This window comes from Cardiocondyla obscurior, linkage group LG03, assembly GCF_019399895.1.
Source record: "Cardiocondyla obscurior isolate alpha-2009 linkage group LG03, Cobs3.1, whole genome shotgun sequence".
In the NCBI taxonomy this organism is placed as follows: domain Eukaryota; kingdom Metazoa; phylum Arthropoda; class Insecta; order Hymenoptera; family Formicidae; genus Cardiocondyla; species Cardiocondyla obscurior.
The window spans coordinates 11347541-11360530 of record NC_091866.1 but is presented as its reverse complement, the minus strand read 5'-3'; the positions used below and the strand labels follow the sequence as shown (position 1 = coordinate 11360530).

The 12990-nt window shown below is 34.6% G+C and overlaps 4 protein-coding genes across 11 annotated transcripts; 2 read left to right on the top strand and 2 right to left on the bottom strand.

Annotated features, from left to right (window-relative positions):
• The first annotated feature begins 8 nt into the window (after nucleotides 1-8).
• Nucleotides 9-3886, top strand: LOC139113655 (probable ATP-dependent RNA helicase DDX23). Of its 3 annotated transcripts, none has more exons than XM_070674953.1 (10): nucleotides 9-143; nucleotides 405-982; nucleotides 1072-1404; nucleotides 1530-1952; nucleotides 2064-2190; nucleotides 2283-2406; nucleotides 2466-2581; nucleotides 2658-2918; nucleotides 3057-3231; nucleotides 3387-3886. In XM_070674953.1, the coding sequence occupies exons 2-10, from the start codon at nucleotides 408-410 to the stop codon at nucleotides 3608-3610; spliced, it is 2358 nt and encodes a 785-aa protein (XP_070531054.1). In that variant the 5' UTR covers nucleotides 9-143; nucleotides 405-407; the 3' UTR covers nucleotides 3611-3886. The 3 variants fall into 3 exon arrangements, with proteins under 3 accessions (XP_070531054.1, XP_070531052.1, XP_070531053.1); XM_070674951.1 differs by having other exon boundaries at nucleotides 1069-1404; XM_070674952.1 differs by having other exon boundaries at nucleotides 52-143; nucleotides 346-982; nucleotides 1069-1404.
• On the bottom strand, nucleotides 3797-9133 carry LOC139113661 (prostatic acid phosphatase). 6 transcript variants are annotated; one of them, XM_070674963.1, is made up of 8 exons: nucleotides 8994-9133; nucleotides 6305-6412; nucleotides 6063-6148; nucleotides 5255-5353; nucleotides 4939-5178; nucleotides 4668-4853; nucleotides 4160-4495; nucleotides 3797-4082 (listed from the first exon to the last, which is right to left on the bottom strand). In XM_070674963.1, exons 2-8 carry the CDS (start codon nucleotides 6357-6359, stop codon nucleotides 3906-3908), a joined length of 1179 nt encoding a protein of 392 aa, XP_070531064.1. In that variant the 5' UTR covers nucleotides 6360-6412; nucleotides 8994-9133; the 3' UTR covers nucleotides 3797-3905. The 6 variants fall into 6 exon arrangements, with proteins under 6 accessions (XP_070531064.1, XP_070531067.1, XP_070531068.1 ...); XM_070674966.1 differs by lacking the exon at nucleotides 6305-6412 and adding an exon at nucleotides 5633-5802 and having other exon boundaries at nucleotides 8994-9101; XM_070674967.1 differs by lacking the exon at nucleotides 6305-6412 and adding an exon at nucleotides 5633-5799 and having other exon boundaries at nucleotides 8994-9101.
• Fest (wurstfest) lies at nucleotides 7242-11162 on the top strand. Its single transcript, XM_070674989.1, has 7 exons — nucleotides 7242-8173; nucleotides 8394-8588; nucleotides 9042-9341; nucleotides 9609-9733; nucleotides 9811-9928; nucleotides 10015-10181; nucleotides 10400-11162. Exons 2-7 carry the CDS (start codon nucleotides 8403-8405, stop codon nucleotides 10623-10625), a joined length of 1122 nt encoding a protein of 373 aa, XP_070531090.1. The 5' UTR covers nucleotides 7242-8173; nucleotides 8394-8402; the 3' UTR covers nucleotides 10626-11162.
• On the bottom strand, nucleotides 10263-12861 carry Pbp45 (proximal sequence element A Pbp45). Its single transcript, XM_070674980.1, has 6 exons — nucleotides 12659-12861; nucleotides 12377-12506; nucleotides 11948-12245; nucleotides 11437-11780; nucleotides 11157-11350; nucleotides 10263-10618 (listed from the first exon to the last, which is right to left on the bottom strand). The coding sequence occupies exons 1-5, from the start codon at nucleotides 12678-12680 to the stop codon at nucleotides 11260-11262; spliced, it is 885 nt and encodes a 294-aa protein (XP_070531081.1). The 5' UTR covers nucleotides 12681-12861; the 3' UTR covers nucleotides 10263-10618; nucleotides 11157-11259.
• Between the last annotated feature and the right edge of the window lie 129 nt (nucleotides 12862-12990).

The window sequence follows — 12990 nt, the reverse complement described above, 5'->3', positions numbered from 1 at the left end:
TATGACATTAATTTATAGAATGTTGGGAGCATTGACGGTGAATTTCGGAGCACAGTGTTGTTCAATGTTGCACCGTCCATGTTGCACAGGTGTTGATCGGTGTGTGTGCGTCGTTTGTGTCACAACGCGTATTATCTTTCACTGTAAGTTATTTTTTTTAATTACTATACAAGAGCTTTTAATCAAATTTCAAACATATACGTATACTTACTTTACTTTAATTAACAGAAATTATTCAGATTTATCTATTTAAAAAAAAAACTCCCGCACGAATTTTCTGTTTAAAGCGTGAGGTTATATTTAACGATTTATGATTTACTAATTTAACAAACTAAATATCCACAGCGTTATTTGTGAGCTGCATCTCGGTTTAACGTATGCGTTCGTTCTCTGGTTGTTCCAAGTAAATGCCGCACGACAAGAAAATCGCGCGGCGAAGCCGGTCGCGGGATCGCGAGCGAGACCGTGAGCGTGAACGAGAGCGACGTGACCGCCGGCGCTCCAGAAGTCGATCCAAAGATCGCAAGAAGGACAGAAAGCGTTCCAGGTCGAGGGAACGATCGCGGGAGCGCGACCGATCGCGAGAGAAAGACCGTGACCGCTCGAGAGAACGTCGAGGAGACGTTAGAGACAGGCCGAAGGATGAGAAGAAGCGCAAAGGTAGTCCGTCGCTCGCCGAAGATGACTCGAAGAAGGACGTGAAGAACGATCTGAAAAAAGAGGAAGATGAGACGGAGGACAAAACCAAAGCGGGACTGAAAAAAGAACCGTTGAGTCTAGAGGAGCTACTGGCTAAAAAGAAAGCGGAGGAGGATGCTCGAGCTAAACCGAAGTTCCTCACTAAAGCAGAACGAACAGCCTTGGCGTTAGAAAAGCGCCAGCAAGAGGTAGAAGCGATTAGAAAGCAACAGGAGGAAGATCGCAAGTCATTATCTCACGGCGATAATATTGGAAAAGAGAGAGAATGGGACGATAGAGACAGGTATTTAAAAAATTAATTAACTTAAATAGATCGTAGATTTTTAATAAATTATTTATTAAAATGTTTAAAAAAATTTTATTTATTAGTAGAAGGAGAGATATACAACGTTCACGTGATGAGGACGTTAAAGACAAGGATAAGGAGAAAGAAGTAGAAGCTATCAAAGAGCGGTATTTAGGTTTGATAAAAAAGAAAAGGAGAGTTAGGAGATTAAACGATAGGAAGTTTGTCTTTGATTGGGATACTTCAGAAGATACTTCTGTGGATTACAACAATATATATAAAGAGAGGCACCAAGTACAATTTTTCGGTAGGGGCAACCTCGCGGGCATTGATATTAAAGCACAAAAACGGGATCAGAGCAAGTTTTATGGTGAATTATTAGAAAAAAGACGTACAGAAGCTGAGAAAGAACAAGAGAAGTAAGTCTTGTATTTAATAGAAATATTTTAAATTAAATTTAAATCGTGTATAGTTAAATTGTTTATTACTATTATATTAATTAGTTTGCATTAGCTATTATAAATCATATATTTTTTATTTTAAGAATGAGATTAAAGAAAGTGAAGCGGAAGGAAGAGAAGCAAAAGTGGGATGACCGACACTGGTCCGAAAAGGCTTTAAATGAGATGACCGAACGAGATTGGCGTATTTTCAGAGAAGATTATAACATTACAATTAAAGGCGGTCGTATTCCTGACCCCATTCGTTCTTGGAAGGAATCTGGTTTTCCAAAAGAGATTTTAGATATTATTGATAAAGTTGGATATAAAGATCTCACGCCTATTCAACGACAGGCTATTCCTATCGGCCTACAAAATCGTGATATTATTGGCGTTGCTGAAACTGGCTCGGGAAAAACTCTAGCCTTTTTAATTCCTCTTTTATTGTGGATTACTAGCTTACCGAAAATCGAGAGGCTCGAGGAAGCAGACCAAGGGCCCTACAGCATTATTTTGGCACCTACTCGGTATTTAATTTTTCGTTTTTATTAAATAATTATGCGGTATATATTTATTTTATGAAAACATCTTAATATGAAATAATTTGTAAATTGATATTTGTATTACTTACGTTATAGTGAGTTAGCACAACAAATAGAAGAAGAAACCAATAAATTTGGCCAACCATTGGGCATTCGAACTGTCGTAGTGGTGGGTGGTCTATCAAGAGAAGATCAAGGTTTTAGATTGCGAATGGGTTGTGAGGTAATCTTATAATTTATTTTTATCGATTCTTATTAAAAATTGGCAAGAAACTTTGCAACTGTTAAATATTTAACACAAAAACATTTTTTTAGATCGTTATTGCAACACCTGGTCGATTAATAGATGTTTTAGAAAATCGATATCTTGTGTTGAATCAGTGCACGTATATTGTATTGGACGAGGCTGACAGGATGATAGATATGGGCTTTGAACCAGGTATTTTAAACATTTGTAACAAATTATTTATATTTATAATTAAAAAAAATTTTTTCTAGATGTTCAGAAAATTTTGGAGTACATGCCTGTAACAAATTTGAAACCGGATAACGAAGACGCAGAAAATGAGGAGAAACTTTTAGTCAACTATAATACCAAAAAGAAATACAGACAAGTATAAAAAGTTTTTAAGTTCACAACATTTGATTGTTAATTTTTATCGATAATTAACGATAATTTTTCACTTTTAGACGGTGATGTTCACTGCCACGATGCCACCGGCCGTGGAGCGACTTGCTAGAACTTACTTGAGGAGACCGGCGGTTGTATATATCGGCAGCGTTGGTAAGCCGACAGAACGCACAGAGCAAATAGTCCATATAATGGGTGAAGCTGATAAGCGAAAGAAACTTATGGAGATACTCAGCAGAGGCGTCGAACCGCCTGTCATCATTTTTGTCAATCAAAAGAAGGGTGCAGATGTCTTAGCAAGAGGCTTAGAAAAATTAGGAGTACGTAACTTAAATTCAAATTGTATTTTAAAACTATAACATGTCCTCTAACTTTTAAAATTTTCTATTACAAAATTAATCAAAATTTAAAAATGAAATTTTTTAAGAATTTAACTATTTTACTTGAATTTTTTTTAGTATAATGCTTGTACTCTACACGGTGGCAAAGGCCAGGAACAGCGAGAGTATGCTCTGGCGTCTCTTAAGAGTGGAAGCAAAGACATTTTAGTTGCAACTGACGTTGCAGGACGAGGTATTGATATCAAAGATGTATCAATGGTCATTAATTATGACATGGCTAAAACTATTGAGGGTAAGTACGCGGATCTGTATTTTTTTCATATAGTTATTCATATTAGAATCGCTAAGACTTGTTATTTTTAAAGATGCTTGCACAGATTTAATATCTTTTAATGTTAACAACTTTTCTTATTTAGAAGCCCCGATTAATTAATTTATTGTTTTCAGATTACACGCACAGAATTGGTCGAACTGGTCGTGCGGGCAAAGCTGGTCTCGCCATTTCCTTTTGCACAAAGGATGACAGCCATTTGTTTTATGATCTTAAGCAAACAATTCTTGCTAGTCCGATATCTACCTGCCCTCCGGAATTACTTAATCATCCAGACGCTCAACATAAACCTGGAACGGTAGTCACGAAAAAGCGTCGAGAAGAAAAAATCTTTGCTTAATTTTTTTTTATGGCTTTACGACTTTTGAATCCAAGACGAAGTTTAAAAAGTCGATATTGCGAGAGAAAAACCAATTTGTATATGCGATTACGAGTAGAGAACTGAATTCTCTAAATATACGAGTTCGATTGCATGAAAAAAAAATTAAATTGAATCCCTAAAAGAGAAAACACGATAGATGGATGCTATGATGTGACAGTGATGTAAATAATTACATTTACATATATTTACAGTGTGCATACAATAAAAATAATTGAATTATAATATTACAAATAATGTGATTTAATTTTTATAATTATGGCGGTGGCGGAGGTGGAGTTGTGTAATTACCGTCGACCTTGCATTCCTCTTCCCAATTATTTGGTATTACTGGCTTCAGGATCTCGACAAACTTGTCAAGAGGACATACAGTAGTGCAGCCAGGTATTGTCATTGCATATGGATCGTGAGTTGTCGTATTTCTTAAGAACACCTATATTAGAAATATTTTTATTAATCAATAATGTTAAGAACTTTATCAACATCAAATCGTAAAAAGTTAATACTTGCCTGAACATTCCATTCGCCTTTGTCTTCGTGTAATTCTATCATTGTCATGATATTATAATGAGGCATTTGATTGTACCAAATGTGCATTGTATCCAGCAAACTGACAATAGTGCTATCATGAGCGATATACATATACATTTTTCTTTTTTTAGGATTTAGAGTGCCTTCTCTTTTCGCCAGCATTTCATCGGTAATTTTTTTTAACATGGAACCGCCCTTCAACCTACGAAATTGGTCGTTGAATGTATTTAGCTGCAACTCGAACAGAGTTAATTCTAATAATTTGTCGGGATAGTAGTCATTTGTCCATTTTGGTAAGTCCAAACCCATATAGTCCTGTAACGATAATTCGGATTAAATTAAGAGTTGGATTTTTTTAATCGAAAACTGAGTTTGTTTCACAAAGCTGATATCGAAAGAGGCGGTAGTGTCCCGCGTTAAGTAACGCGACGATACCTACCTTGTATCTTTACGCGTATTAATAACGTAAAAAGATTTTATAAATTACCTCAGCGGCTAATGTGGCGTAAAGCGAGCTAACATCGTCAATTGTCGAGATCGGCATGCCTGTAACGTTCGTAAGTTCTGCAAACAATTGCTTATTATCGTCGTGCATCTTCCGGACTTCCGGCAAGTCGTACACCGATGAGCGCAGTTGTGTGTACCTTGGACACGCATTCCAGACTAGCATAAGCTGGAAGATTTATGCACCATTTATAACAATATTTCTAACGAAGAATAAAGATTTATTTGGCCAAACATTTGCAGAGGTGGTGTACCGTGTCATCCTGGCGTTCTTGATAAAACAGCGTGACTGGTTGCCAAGGTAAATCAGATTTGAAAGACTGCCTTTGCGTGGGTTTCCACAAAGCAGCAGCTTCCACTAAGCCCGACATTTTCGTACGGTCCACACCAGTAGTTTGCAGATGGAATATATCTGGTTCGTATCTTGACCCTAGAAAGCTATCGTAACGCTTCCGTAAGAATAATCCTTGATCATACTGGTTCTTTCGTCCTTCCTAGTTTAATAAATTACAGGTAAATGCAATATTCGTAAGATAAATTTACTTGAAAAATGAAAAGTAGAATACTTACGTTTGTCAGCTGACCCCAACCGTAAGGTTCCATGCTACTGTTAATGTAGGGATCATTTGGATAAGTATCCACAGGTGCCCTTTCCCCATGTCTTATTACCTAAAAGCAGAAGGTTTCACATATTAACATTAATAATTAATTTTTTTTTTTTTTTAAGTAAATCAATGGTAATGATTATTTTAATCCCTGTAATACTCAATTATTTTTTGTTTTTAAGAATTCCGCGTCGATTCGATTATAATAAATTGTAATGATTATATTAAATAAAATTCAATCGGGTAAGGAATATCCAGTAGATAGCAGATTGATCGGCTGATTACAAAAAAATCTGGGTTGGATTTTGTTGAGATAAATCTGCAGCGAAGAAAGAATACATACAAGGAAATGTAATCCTTTGATAACGTTAATCCCAGTGCAAATATAATTTATCTGCTCCAACTTTTATAAGAGAAATTCGTTGATTTTGAAGAGAATGACTATGAGGTAGGATGAATTGATGAGGCGTGATGGGATGCTTGAATCTGGTTTAAATCTCTTTTCTTTGCCTGCTAAAAATACATAAATTTTACTTAATAATGATTAACCGATAGAAAATAAAAAAATCTGAGAAGCAAATGTATTAAAATCGGAATTAATCAAAGGAGTGAAATATTACTTCAAATTATTAGAATAATAATTTGTAACACGTGAAAGTAATGCTTATTCCAATATAAAATAATTTTAATGATCGAAATAATAAAGCAATTATATTAATTACAAATAATGATGAACTTATTACATGGCGAGTATGAATATATAAATGTTTTACCGTTATGACTAATCGTAAAGAGTTTTTAGTTTTGTAATATGCCGCGTCTTCCTCTGCATCTATGACTTCAGAGGACAGAGGTATTCCTAAAGCATAAAAAAATAATACTTTTAATACGTATATAACTTTAAAATAGATTATATGAACAATTTCAAAATGTGAACAATTATTTTTTTTAATTCTCCATTGTTAAAAAAATTAATTTAATTAAATTATAAATAAAAAAGAATTGATTGATTTACCTAATGTCAGCGCAAGCACCGCGAAAAGAGGAAGTACTATCGCCGAGGGAATCATGCCGAATTAACCGCGGACCAGAAGGGCCGAGTCTGAGCGATCCACAAATAAACCTGCAAGAGAGATCGTCAGGCACATGCGGACGTGTACTGAGAGGGATCCGCGACACGTGCGCGTAGATAAAGTCAGGCGATCCCCTCCTCGCAAAAAGTAATTCACGTTTAGTTTCCACATAATTAATAAGCGTCTTATCATGAAATTAGCAAACCAATAAATTGAGCACATCAAACGAAACCGCAAATATTTCGTTTTTTTTTCTTATTTTCCTTCTTTTTTATTCCAATGGAAACTTCAATTGCTTTAATAACTTCTTGTTGTCATATTGCGTAAGCGAAAAAAATCATGTAATAACACACAAGCACAAGTATTGTGTACCAGCGTCATGCCAGAGCGTTTTGCAAAAGTGGAATTATTACAAAGTTATATGGATTATAGAGCCATTGAATAAATCTTTAGATCTTAATAATTATAAATTAAAATTATCGTATTACTTTAGATTTTACTTATTTTTAGTTAAAAAACTTTTATTTTAACAAAACATTTAACGCTTAAACCTTGTTGTTTTAACAAATGGTTACAATGAGAATGTAGGACAATATAATTGAATAGGTTTAGTAATAAAGAGTAAAATGTTTTTATGCTAAGAATGGAAATTTTTATCTATGCGCCTTGCATATGTAATGTCCTTGAATGATAACTCGGCAATTTAGTCGGTTAAAACATAGCAATTTTCCTTACACAAAACGATAATTTACACAATTTTAATCATAATTTTGATACACGTAATTATTAATGTTAAAACAGAAAAAAAAGGTTCAATGTCAATATATAAAATAATGTTTTTTTTCTTTCTATTACGATGTTCTTTTGAAATTCACGGCTTTTTTACTGTTCTTCTATACTTTTCTTCCTGTTTGATCATCGTATTAATTTTTTTCTGCGTGCCTGCCATAATTATATGTATAATTAGCCTCATTAATGAACAAGTTCAATTAATTGAAGTCTATAATTCTTGAATTCTTGAACTGTTTTTTTTTTTTTTTATTTTTCTCTCTAAGACGAGTTGTCATTGTAATTTTCCATAAATTAAATCTATTAATGAAAATGCATGCTTTAATTTGCATTTCAATGAGTTTCGAGAACAAAAAACTATTTGAAAATAATTACTCGCGATAATCACAAAAATCAGAAAAAATATGTTTTATGCAAAAGTTTATGAATAACCATCTGAAAGATCTGACAATGTAGAATATGAAAATTGTTTTATCCACTGACGAACGTTTATTTATTGCATCTTGCGTTTTAGCGCACGAAGCCTCGTGTAAAGTGATGACGAGTGAAAAAAACGTTGAACGAGCGATGTAGCAAAAATAATTAACATGTGAACTTTTAACAACCCAGATCACAAATATAAAAGTTAACTTTAAAATTAATTATTTTAAACCCGTAATTTCATACTCATTACAGTTGGCAATTTTTATGCAATCTTTTCTTTGCCGTGCACCGGCCTCCGAATTTCTTATCTTAATTTAGATCATCGGCTGTTCTTTTCGCTGAATTGCCAGGGCGACCGAGATGTTCACTTGTCAACGTGGCTTCAATCTGCCCGTGCGAATTTCCGTCCGCGGCTTACGCGGAAAAATAGTCACGGCGCGGAAACGCGGCTTAACCGTCGGTCCAGGGTATCCGAAATCGCTTCAATCGTGGATCACGCAAGTGAAACCGGCCAGACGGCGGTCACCAAGCACCGGAAGTCTCGGCGCAAGAAGTCGAAGAACGCGCCCGTCGTCGTCGCTGCTGCTGGCGACTCCAAAGTGGGTTTCTTTGCTTTCGTTTGGTTATTCTTCTTTTTTGCATTTATATATTCATCCTCAATTCATTGTAATGTGATCGTACAATCCTTTTTCGTTTGGTTCCAACAGTTTAACTTTTCTCAACATCCAAATCTTTCCAAAACGTTTCTGAAAGTAAACGTGCTTACTTTCTGTATAATAAAATTAAATAAAAAGCACATTAATCTATGAATTTTTTTAGGCGAAAGAAATGGGTACTTGCACCGAGTTTCGGAAGGAAATACATAAGTCTTTCGTTCTGCCGGCGATGCAGACAACACCGTCCTATTCCGTAACGACAATACAAAACCAGACAAACTCGACGACGGCGATGCGACCTCGATCTCTTTATACCGCGCACAATTATCATCCTCAACTCGAAGATACCAACTTTCAAGTACAGCCTATCCTTAAATTACATCCCTCATTTCCATTCCGTTTCTTATCTTAATATAAGCACAAGATAAGTTCAGTTCATAACAAAGGGAAGTGTTGCGTAATTATTTGAAAAGGTTCGTTTCATGTGTCTTATGCGATCACTCGTTACATAGAATGTTACTTAGAATTTTATGCATCAATCAGAACTCTACTGTTACAACAGTCGCGTGTTCAGATAAGATAAGACGATAATAAAAAAAAATAGAACAAAAAAAAGAAAAAAAGAAAAAAAAACAAAATGCAATATTCTTTACAAAATTGCTAAGTTACTAAGAGTGTGTTCGCTCACAGACTTGTTAAAAAATTTTAAAATAAAATGTTAATTATATAAGCATAATTATGTGAAAAATTTGTTTATCGTGACCTTGTGCGTGATCCTCGGCGATTAAGCTTCTCTCGGGCGACTTTGCAGCGATACAGTGAGCTGTCTAAGTACTTCGAACCTCCAGCCGACCAATGGAACGGTTTAAGCGGAGCACCCGCATACTCGGGATCCGCGGCGATCTGGCGACAAGCTAGGAAGTCGATCGTCGGGCCTTATTATGCAGCCGAAGAAGCCTCCATCTACGCGGAAAACTGGCGAGAATACGACGCTGATGTTGGCGTTAGCGGTGCCGTCGCTACCCCTCATGGTACCATATCATTGAGACTACACAACAGGATACGCGTGGACATGACCATTGACCGCGCCGTCAGAGTAATCAACTTCAAGGTGGCTCTATAAAAATGTTCACATAAATTATTACAATAATAAAATAAAATATTTAAATTAAAGTACAATTTAAAATTAAGCATCGAAAGTTACATTCAAAATTAGAACTGAAAAAGAATAATGCATTTTAATTGGAGAAGTCGGTGTTGAACAAATTGACAAAGCTATGAATTTAGATACTTATAATTAAGTAAAACGATTACGTACTTGACTCTATTAAAATCGGTCTAATCTAACCGATCGTAATTTCGTTTCCCATCTTTGTAGAATAACATTGTCCTGTCGCTGAGCGGTTCCGGGGCAGCTGCCGCTTTACTACATCCCAACGGCAGGATATACCAGTACGGTTCCCGAGTAGAGATCGTCGCTCATGATACGCATGGCAATAACAAGTTGGTCCACGTTATATCGCTGGTCAAGCAACCGCTAATTAATCTTCGGTTAATTAATCCTTGGCTTGTTCTGCCAGATATGCGAAGATGTGGTACAAAGGAGTCAGTTTCACGTCGGAGCAGTGCGCGCTTGTCTATCTGGTGGATACAGCTGGCACAAGAACTACGACGGACTCCTTCTCAGACATGAGTCAGGTAAAAAGAATCGGAGCCTTGAATAATAATGCAAAATTATTAAAGAAAAAATATATATGATGCATATCTTTACAAATAACACGTAGGATTTTTCGTTGAGCGTTTTCTATTCAAACTCTCGCCATGGACCGGCGTGTCTGCAAGAAGTTGCCACACATCTGAATACCGCTCAATACTGGCAAACTGATGAGGGTGTTGAAAATTGGATTATTAATAACGTTAGAATATCCCAGACTCCTGATGGGCTCGTCAGGTATCAATTAAAGCCTAACTCATAAAATTAAATAAAAAATTTAAGAAAAAAATAGTCTCAAAATGAAAATTAAATACAAAATAGATGTGCAAGTATAAATCGTGATTAGATGCATAAAAAGCCAACAATTTTTTGTTATTTTAATATTTTCTTAAAGTATTTTTATTTTTAATATATTTTTTAATCGAGTTCCCTTTTTTTTTTCTATTGTACAACAGGATTGCACGAAATAGCAATAAATATCAACTACGCACGTCACCTAGTAATGGCACGGCCTCATTGACGACGCCTTTCCTGCATTGTACCGCGTCCTTGGGCCAAACTTCCCATCTGTTTGTACGTCGTGGCGAGCGTCGCATGCATTACGACGGCACCAGCTTTATCGTGAGAAACGCTGGTCACAGCGCTGGTTTCGACGATAACAATCAATTGAAAGTCTATTAAGATAAAAGCTCCGTTAAATGTTTTCTCGTTTAGGGTACATTTATGAAAATAAATCGACGAATATAATCGATTTAAAATATCAAACAGATTAGAGCACAACCCGATGCGTCGTGTTATTTTTATTTCAAACGTACAACGGAAGTTAGACAAGATTATCTTTTATGAAGATCTTAAACGAGAATAAACTTAGATCGTACATCACACAGAGTCTTTTACCCGTACTTTTCTGTTCAGAGATTTACTCTTAATCTCATTTTATTAGAGTTTAGTAATTTAATTGAATTGTCTTTATTTGCTTGATATGCTGGTTAAACCCAGCAATATGTTCAATAAATAATTCAATTGAGCATTATATCGTGCAAAATTAATATTTCATTATAATCGTCAGAAAATACATGAAAAATATAAATATTAATTTTCTACAAGATTATACTTGCAAACAAAATTTTACTGTTTCCTCGATACAAATTTCACCCAATAGAATCATATATTAAAAAGAAATCTATTATTTTTCAAGTACTTTTATTTTACCTGCATTTCAAATCGATACTTGAATCGATTTCTGTATTATTTTTTTCATTAGCCTTTTATACAACTATAAGAGTTATTTTATATTTTTTCTCATGACTCTTTCTCACGATGTTTCCGACTCTTCTTCGGATTCTAGTCCTGTGTCAAATGCTTGGCCTATTTTAGACAAAACTCGATATTTGCGAACTCGAACGCTGCAAATTAATCGCTTGTTATAACCAGTACTTTAACTTTTAATAAATGTTTATCTAATTTTATATCGCTTTTCTTTTGTACTTACCGTTTTTGACTTTTTTCATTTTCATTTAATGCCGATGTTGACGCTATCGATGATTTAGCACAGTTGGATTTTGCCAAATCAGATTTAACGAATATTCTACTCTCCGACTGTATTGCGCGAATATTTTCAACGATATTGTCTGCTATACTGGCGTCATAAAGTTGTAGACTAGTATCCCCTTCATCATTATACAAACTACGCTTCTTTTCTTCATAAATCTTACTTAAATTGCTAATAGTTGATAGCAGTTTCTCTGGTGCTGCTAGTTCTTTAATTTCTGGCATTAAATTGACATCTAATTTAGGTTGCTCTTGCTTTTGAAAGAAATGTCTCTCAATACCATACTAAAAACAAAACAAAAAAAAACATTTAATCTCTCATATTAAGAATACATTTTTTTTAATATAAAAATAATATAGCTCATAATATTATAGATATATTTCAATGTAAAAATTTAAAATTAAAACATATTTAATAACATAAAAAATTAAGTAAAGAATATAATATGTACTTCTCTGTCACTGATACAATGATTGAATGCATGATCAACAATCAGCTTGGATAAAATATAGTTTGCATCAAGATATTCCTCCTTTTTTATTTGACAGTGTAGCTCCATCAAACAAGTCCAGTCTGACATGGTCATTCTTATTTTTAGTTGTTTCTCTGGCATCTTATAATATATTCCATATATAAGGTACAAAGCTCCAATACGTTCTTTTAAACTGGTTGCATTCACCAGAAATTGTTTTGTTATACAAAGAGCATCTTCACAGAATGTTTTCAAAGTGGATTTAAAAGGGTGGCAACTACAAATTTTTTTTTATCTTTAATTATTAATTTTTCAACAAAATGCAGTTATAAAAGAAAAAATTCTGTACAAAACTCATAAACATTTAAAAATAAAATAATTTTTTCAACGACAAGATAAAATACTCACGAAAAAATCAAGCCAAATTGCATATCTTTCCAAATTTCACAGAAATTCTGAAAGTGAGTGTTATAAGATAACTCAAAGCGTGTTATCAACTTCTGGCAATCGGTCCGAAAAGCTTCCGCCAGACGCTTTTCTGTTAACAAAAAATAAATATTAAATAGAATAACATAATAAATTTTTTAGACATGTCTACTGCTTCACACGGATTGAAATAAATATTTAAAAAAATCCTATCAAACATATACTTATTACCGTTTATTACACAACGTATAATATACTACTTACGTTGCGACTCGTAATACTGCATGATTCTTAGTCCGCACGACTTGTTTCACAGGTACAAAAATTAAACTGGCAAGTGTTGGCGTAACGTAAAAAAAAAAGAAGCGACTTAAAACAAACTTTATTCTAATTAGTTAGCTACTGCGATTCATAGAGGTTAGATCATGAATAAAGCAGAATGAAGCAGCGGTTAGGTCAGCAGAAAAACGAATAAGTAACGGAATAGAAACAACATGGAGGACCGCCGGCCACCAATCAGAGCGACTTCCGTACTACGATGGAATCGTTCTCATTGGTCAGTTTAACCTCATTTTATAAATTATGGAGGTCAGCGA